Source organism: Arachis stenosperma, chromosome 5 (assembly GCF_014773155.1).
Source record: "Arachis stenosperma cultivar V10309 chromosome 5, arast.V10309.gnm1.PFL2, whole genome shotgun sequence".
NCBI classification, from domain to species: domain Eukaryota; kingdom Viridiplantae; phylum Streptophyta; class Magnoliopsida; order Fabales; family Fabaceae; genus Arachis; species Arachis stenosperma.
In genome coordinates this window covers 125,747,869-125,755,421 of record NC_080381.1, presented here as the reverse complement: position 1 = coordinate 125,755,421, position 7,553 = coordinate 125,747,869, and the positions used below count along the sequence as shown (strand labels likewise).

Below are 7,553 nucleotides of genomic sequence, written 5' to 3'. Positions count from 1 at the left end.
TACTGTCTGCAAAAATATCAACTATTAACTGCATGATATGCAAGATGATCCATTTTTTATATCTATGAAATTGTGAGCACCAAGTAATCCAGCTGAAATAAAATGAAACCATATTATTCTAAACCGATATATTTAAATAATAATATATTCAAACAATGCATATTAAATAATATATAGTAATTTTACCGGTGTTAGAAACAGAAACCGTTCCCAAGCCCATACACAAAACAGCGCCATTGGACCATCCACATTATAACGTGATGTCCGATATAATGTCCTATACAAATGTGCTAGGCAGGCGAACCTCAACTAAAGTCCCTAATCTCAGCAAAATTCTGGAGTAGAGGCAAGAACTTCCAATGGACTGTCAATCTTGACTTGTCACAAAATAAATTTGTGCCGAACAACAACAATATATGAATCTTTACGTGTATTTGTCTGTCGAGGGCGGTATCCAACTACAAGCGTCGCTTTAGGGTGTGGAGCCATGCAAGTTTGACACCACTTCCTTTGTGATCAGCTACAGTAGGTACTGTCAAAAATTGTATCATGAATTCATTTTCGAGGCTACTACTGCTGCTATATGTAAATCTTGATACCAGTAAACCATCTGTACTGTCGGAAATTATATTATGAATTCATTTTCGAGGCTACTGCTATTGCTATCTGTAAATCCTAACACCAGTAAACCACCTGTCAAGAATTTAAAAATAATTGCAACATCTTCGAACGTAATCGTGCATTTACCGTGTGGAATGTGGAATGTATGAGTTTTTGGGCGCTACCACTCAATCAAGGTATTGATAAGTGCGTTGTGTAAAGTAAGTTTTTCAAGTATATGAGATATGTGATAAAATTCACTATCCTGTAACTTGATTTCAATTCGGGGATCATACACATCTTGATGAAGATATTTTGATCCCAAATCTCTTGAATTATGAAACAAATTGAAAAATATAATGAATAACAACACAACAACAACAACAACAATAATAATAATAATGAACAAAGATAAGAAATAATCACATATGGTAGACGATCAAAATATTCAATAATGTGATCTTCAAGACACGTAATACCACGAACCATATTCTGCGTTTTTTTTTTTTTAAAACATATTATATAATATTTGTTAAATATATCTCTCACATGAAATGAATACATTTGAAATATTTTGAAAAATTAAATTTTTTTAATCCCTCTTACCTACTTTTTTAAATTTAATATACTCGAAACATATTTAACAAATTGTTTCTCTACGACCTACATACAAAATAATACTTTCTATAAAACAAATTTAATATATTTCATCAATGTATATTATATAAAGTATATTTAAATTAAATCTGAATTTAAATATTGATATTTAAATTAAATTCAAATTTTAATATTTATATTTTATTTAAATTTATTATATTTAAATATTTATAAAAATATAAAATATATTTAATATGTTTAAAATATATTTAAATTCAAAGACGTTTTGAATCAAACTTAAATATATATTTAAATTAAAAATATAATTAAATTCAAACTTAGATATATAATTTAATTCGAAAAATATTTAATTTATATCCAAATTCAAATTATAAACATATATTTAAATTCAAATTTAAATATATACTTAAAACCAAAATATATTTAAAGTTAGATTTAAATATATATTAAATTAAAAATATATTTAATTTTAAATTATAAATATGTATTTTTATATATTTAAATTTTATTCAAATTCAAGTTTAAATATTTAATTAAAACTGAAATAGATTTAAAGTCAGATTTAAATATATGTTTAAATTTGAAATATATTTAAATTCAAAATATATTTAAATTCAAATTATAAATATATAGTTAAATTCCAATTTAAATTTATAAATCTAACAGAAATATATTTAATGTCAAATTTAAATATATATCTAAATATCTAAATTCGAAATATATTTAAAAATTCAAATGGAAATATATAATTATAACTGAAATATATTTAAATATCTATTTAAATTTGAATTTTTAAATATAAATTTAAATTCACAATTATATTTATTCGACATTGCCCTTTCACATGCAGCTCCAACCTCACTCCAGCAAATTTCGTATTTTTCTTTTCCTTTTCAAACTTATCCGATGCAATCAACCAAAACAACGCTAAATTAATACGCAAATATTGCATATAATTCCACGTTCTTTCGTTGCGTTTGCCCCCACCACACTGAATATTATAATCTATAAACTCAGATTCAAAGATTCACTTCATTCTCTGAGTTATTCCCTTTCGTCTCCTACTTCTTCTTCATCTTCAAGTTTTGATTTTTCATCCAAAAATGGCGTCTTTGAGCTTGACCCAGATCAGAACCGGGAATTCAGCATCTGGGATTTCGTTGAATTGTGGTGGAAAGGTTCAAGCACGTCCCTGCAGAGTTGGGTTTAGGGTCTTTGCCTCTGAGAATAGTAATAATAAGACTTCATCAGAGCCTGATCTTAGTGTCACTGTTAATGGGTTAAAGATGGCAAACCCTTTTGTTATTGGATCAGGTCCACCAGGGACCAATTACACTGTTATGAAAAAGGCCTTTGATGAAGGATGGGGTGCTGTGATTGCCAAAACTGTAAGTTTCTTTTCATTAGTATCTGTAGGAGAGAATTTGTGTTTATGAGCTTATATAGTGACACTGTGATGCATGAAAATTTGGTGGTGTTAGCTAAAATTTAATGCTGAAAAGGAGTAGCGTTTGGACTTTTTATTGTCTGTTCTGTGAAACATAGATGACAATTGTTGACGATACTTTAATATGGAAAGTTATATCCTTCTTGAACACTTTATGCTTTGTTGTCAGCTATAATTGGATTTTGTTTTTGGTTCGGAGTTTATTTTGTATTTGTGTTTGTATTATTTTGAGCCTATGTTGTCCTATTACTAGCAAGTTATATGCTTTAAGATTATGCTTTTTTTTATGCTTTTAAATATTTTAGCCTTGGATTTTTCTTGCTAGATCATCAATCTCACCTAGTTGACTCGAATCTTTATGAATATTTAGGTTTCGTCCTGCTTGCGAAAGAATAAGGTTTAGATTAGTAATTGAAACTGTTGCTGAGAACACAAAATTAAAAATTTCATGAAAGATGACTGGGGAAGAAAACAAAAAATCTTGAAAGGATCACATAAGATGAATGTTGACAATTATGACACATTGCAAGTTAGATGTTTCTATCATTTAGATACATGATGATGCATGGATTGTATAGAGTAGCCGAAATCAAAAGTATTATTCTTAAAAATTGTGCTTCATTGGTTGTTTGTGAGTTGGTGTTTCGGAGGGAAAGGGAAGGAAAAGCATGTAGTGTTAATATTTTTAATTTTTACACTACAAACCCTTCCCCTTTCCTCCAAATTCCAAACTCGCATAAAGCCCCTCAGGGTAAATTATTTTGCTTTCTGGTGAAAGAAATAAGCAGATCCCAAACCAGTCAACTAGCTACTCTGTTTTCTCTTCGGCTTGAAGAGATAAGGTCTTTCTTCTCAGTAGTAATGTTAATCATAGATTCTGACGGGTGATAAAATTAGTTGATGATCCTAAGCCTTCAAAATGTGGATGAATATCTAATACCATTACAACCTTTTGTTTTCAAATGGTTCATAGTTCCATAAGTTTTACTGGGCAGTGTAGATCGCCAGTAGTGTTTTCTCTATTTATTCATAACATCTTGACCCCCTCTTTAAGTTTTGTTTTCTATTTTTCTGAACCATGAAACTTACATGAAAAGTAAATGTTTTGTTCAACGAAAGTTGAAGAATTAAGTGATAGTGAATTCATAATGATATAGTGCCAAAAAAGAAACAACTGATAAGTGCCTAGTTAAGTGGTTACTGATGAGAGCCTAATGAAAATTGACTGCTGGCATATTGCTTCTTGAGGATATGCTTGATGCCAAATGTCAAGAACTATGATAGCTTTTGTGGCTGTTAGAACTGATACTCGGAATAACCCTTAGTCATAAAACGTTTAAAGTGGTATGTGAGAGGTTCTTGTTCTTCCTATTGACAATTTGAGAAGTTGTGCCATTATGTATATATTGACAAAGAAGAATTTCGTTAGGATGAGGAGAAGGATAATACAAGATAGAGGATAAGAGTTCCTCTATATAAAAGCAAAATAAACTAAAGTTTTATCTATACAGCATAACTTGTCAATTTCTCAACATGTTTGACAGGGAAAGTCCACTATACAGATCATGAGTTTTACACCAAATAGATGCCAAAGGTCTAATTCCTATCCAATAAAACTTGCTTTTTGAAACGTTTGTCATATAAATATATAATGGAGCATGCTGCATGGAGTGGAAGAAGCTTTGAATTAGCCCGTTGGAGTAATGTTATATTTTGTGCCATAATTGTTCTTTTTTACAAGAAGTGGAATAGAAGAGCTATAGTTTAATCTTTATATATAATATACTATTCAGTTAGACTGAGTTTTGAAATTCCCTGTCTTCATACATTCATCTGTATGCTGTCCCACGTCACTTGTCAAAATTTGCCTGTACATTGAAATTTTCAATTCTTTCCATGATAATTTTTGCTGTCTGCTTTTGGAAGCAAAATTAATTTTCTTGTCAATCTACATATAACCGATTAAGGGTATTCTTATTGAAAGATTAACATGGAATTGATATTATTTCCTTGCTAGGTATCACTTGATGCAGCAAAAGTCATAAATGTAACTCCTCGATATGCCCGACTAAGGGCAGGTGCAAATGGCTCAGCCTTAGGGCAAATTATTGGGTGGGAGAACATAGAACTCATCAGTGATAGGCCACTTGAAACGATGTTGAAAGAATTCAAGCAATTAAAAGAAGAATACCCGGACAGAATTCTCATTGCTTCAATCATGGAGGAGTACAACAAAGTTGCTTGGGAGGAGCTTATTGATAGGGTTGAGCAAACTGGAGTTGTAAGTTTTGTTTCTTGGACGATTTGTGAAACCAAGTACTTTTTAATGAAAATACCTGACCTCTTTGATATTCTTTTAGGATGCAATTGAAGTAAATTTCTCCTGTCCTCATGGAATGCCGGAACGCAAAATGGGTGCGGCTGTTGGACAAGATTGTGCTCTTCTGGAAGAGGTTTGTGGATGGATAAATTCGAAAGCTACAGTTCCTGTTTGGGCCAAGATGACTCCCAACATAACTGATATTTCTCAGGTTGATTTCATATCTTGTCCTGTCCTTTTATACTCTACGCATATCAGGATGTGTCTAAGAATTAAGTGGGAACTTCTTCAAACATCAGTTTTATTGGCTATCATTATGACGTTAAAATTTTTTATTGTTTGTGGAATAATGGATCCGTCATAGTTGCGCTATGAACACTTGTGGTGATGCAAATATTTTTTAATGAACTTGCACATGTCTAGGGACTAGGAATTTGTTTTAATGAACTTCTCTGGCGTATATGAGCTCGAAAACTGTTTTTACAAGTCAAAATTTGTAATTTTCATAAAATATTGAGTTTGCATTTGAATTGTCTTGGTAAACTTCATTAAATCAATCTTACTTAACAAGTGATACATAATATTTATTGATCTTTCATGATTATCATATTGGTAATTTTTGGGGATTCTTTTGCTTATAGCCAGCCAGGGTTGCCCTTCAATCAGGATGCGAGGGAGTAGCTGCCATAAATACAATCATGAGTGTCATGGGAATCAATCTCAATACATTACGTCCCGAGCCTTGTGTTGAGGGGTTTGAAATCTTACTCATACCAATTTCGCATTTCTTCTGTTATTTTTCGACCATCTTAGATATATGATTTATCTAAATAATGTTATCAGGTACTCTACTCCTGGGGGATACTCAGCAAAGGCAGTCCATCCAATAGCACTTGGGAAGGTCATGAGTATCGCGAAAATGATGAAGTCAGAGTTTGATATGGACAAGTATTCACTTTCAGGCATTGGAGGTGTCGAGACGGGTGGTGACGCTGCAGAGTTCATTCTTCTTGGGGCAAACACTGTTCAGGTATGATTGATGAACGCCGATTAGGCCTTATCAAGTTTCTCCTTATCAGATTGAAAACCTTGTTCAATTAATTAGCTGTTGTCGATTTTTATGCTTTTACTGCATGTTCTGGGCGATGAAATGTTAATGACAAAAACTAAGCAGAGCTTTTCAAACTATAGGTGTGCACTGGTGTTATGATGCATGGCTATGGTCTTGTGAAGAAACTATGTGATGAGCTTAAAGACTTCATGAGAAAGCACAATTTCACATCAATTGAAGATTTCAGAGGGTAATAGAACTTAAAACTTGGCCAAATACGTTTTTAGTCCCTATAAAATTGTAATTTCTTTTCTAGTCCCTGCAAAATTCACAAGATGATTGGTCTTAGTTCCTGTTAAATGCTGTCGTGATAGACAGAAATTCAACCCTTGCATGTCGCATTTCATCTACCACGTCAACATTTAACAGAGACAAACTAACGACAAGGACCGGGGATTAAAAGAGGAAATCACATTCTAAGGGACAAAACCTTATTAACAGAAACTGATCTGGTTTCAACTTTCCAGTAGATTGAAATACAAAGATGGAAGAAAAGCATTTTGATATTTTCCTTTTCTTTTTTTGTTTACTGGGACGAAAATTGCAGGGCTTCTCTTCAGTACTTCACTACTCACACTGATTTGGTCCAAAGGCAGCAAGAAGCAATAAGGCAGAGGAAAGCCATAAAGAAAGGGTTGCAATCTGATAAAGATTGGACAGGTGATGGTTTTGTTAAAGAATCTGAAAGCATGGTTTCCAACTGAAATCGTCTTCATCAATCAAACAAGTGAAAAATGCAAAGCCTTTCTTTGCATGATTATATATATATGTTCATGAAAATTTGGGTAACATGGAAATGATCCTTTATAGTTTATTTTTAGAGACAGGAACTAATGGAAGTAAATTTTAATTTTACTTTTCTTTGGTGCACTTGAGAAAATATGATGTCTAAACTTGAAAGTATTTTAATTCTTTTGGGGTGTTATACCACCAAATTTCTTGTAGTTTTTAAACCTTTTTTCCCATCATTGGTTGTGTGTTCAAGTTATAATTAAACATGACCAGAAAGTGGACTATATCTGCTGGCAAACTATAGGAAAAGAGGTTTTCAGAAAGCGCATGCTATTAACCAAGTTGGATTAGTCTAGTGGTTAGTCCGTTTAAGTAAGTGTAAGTTCGAATCCTACATTGTATATGCAGCAATTCATTGGTCAGCAATAAATCCTTAAATGGAGATTCGATTTGTAGCGGATTAATCCTTAACCTATCGTACTAGTGAATATCGAGGAAACAAAAAAAGCACATGCTATTCATGATAAACCATACACGGTGTGAAATTAAACTAGGAATATTTTTTTTTGGTGACTAAACTAGGAATATAAAGTTCTTGTATATATATTAAAGAGAATAATAAATGTAGAGAACAAAAATAGTTATCATTGTCACTATTTTATTAGGGGAAAAAAAAGTGGCCAGTATTATTATTTTATAATTATGTGTAGGTAAATTTTGTGATG

The 7,553-nt window shown here is 31.9% G+C and overlaps 1 protein-coding gene across 1 annotated transcript; it reads left to right on the top strand.

Moving 5' to 3' along the window:
* Positions 1-2,090: 2,090 nt before the first annotated feature.
* LOC130982206 (dihydropyrimidine dehydrogenase (NADP(+)), chloroplastic) lies at positions 2,091-7,040 on the top strand. Its single transcript, XM_057906101.1, has 7 exons — positions 2,091-2,606; positions 4,683-4,946; positions 5,026-5,196; positions 5,627-5,739; positions 5,829-6,015; positions 6,177-6,286; positions 6,644-7,040. Exons 1-7 carry the CDS (start codon positions 2,322-2,324, stop codon positions 6,798-6,800), a joined length of 1,287 nt encoding a protein of 428 aa, XP_057762084.1. The 5' UTR covers positions 2,091-2,321; the 3' UTR covers positions 6,801-7,040.
* The last annotated feature ends 513 nt before the right edge of the window (positions 7,041-7,553 follow it).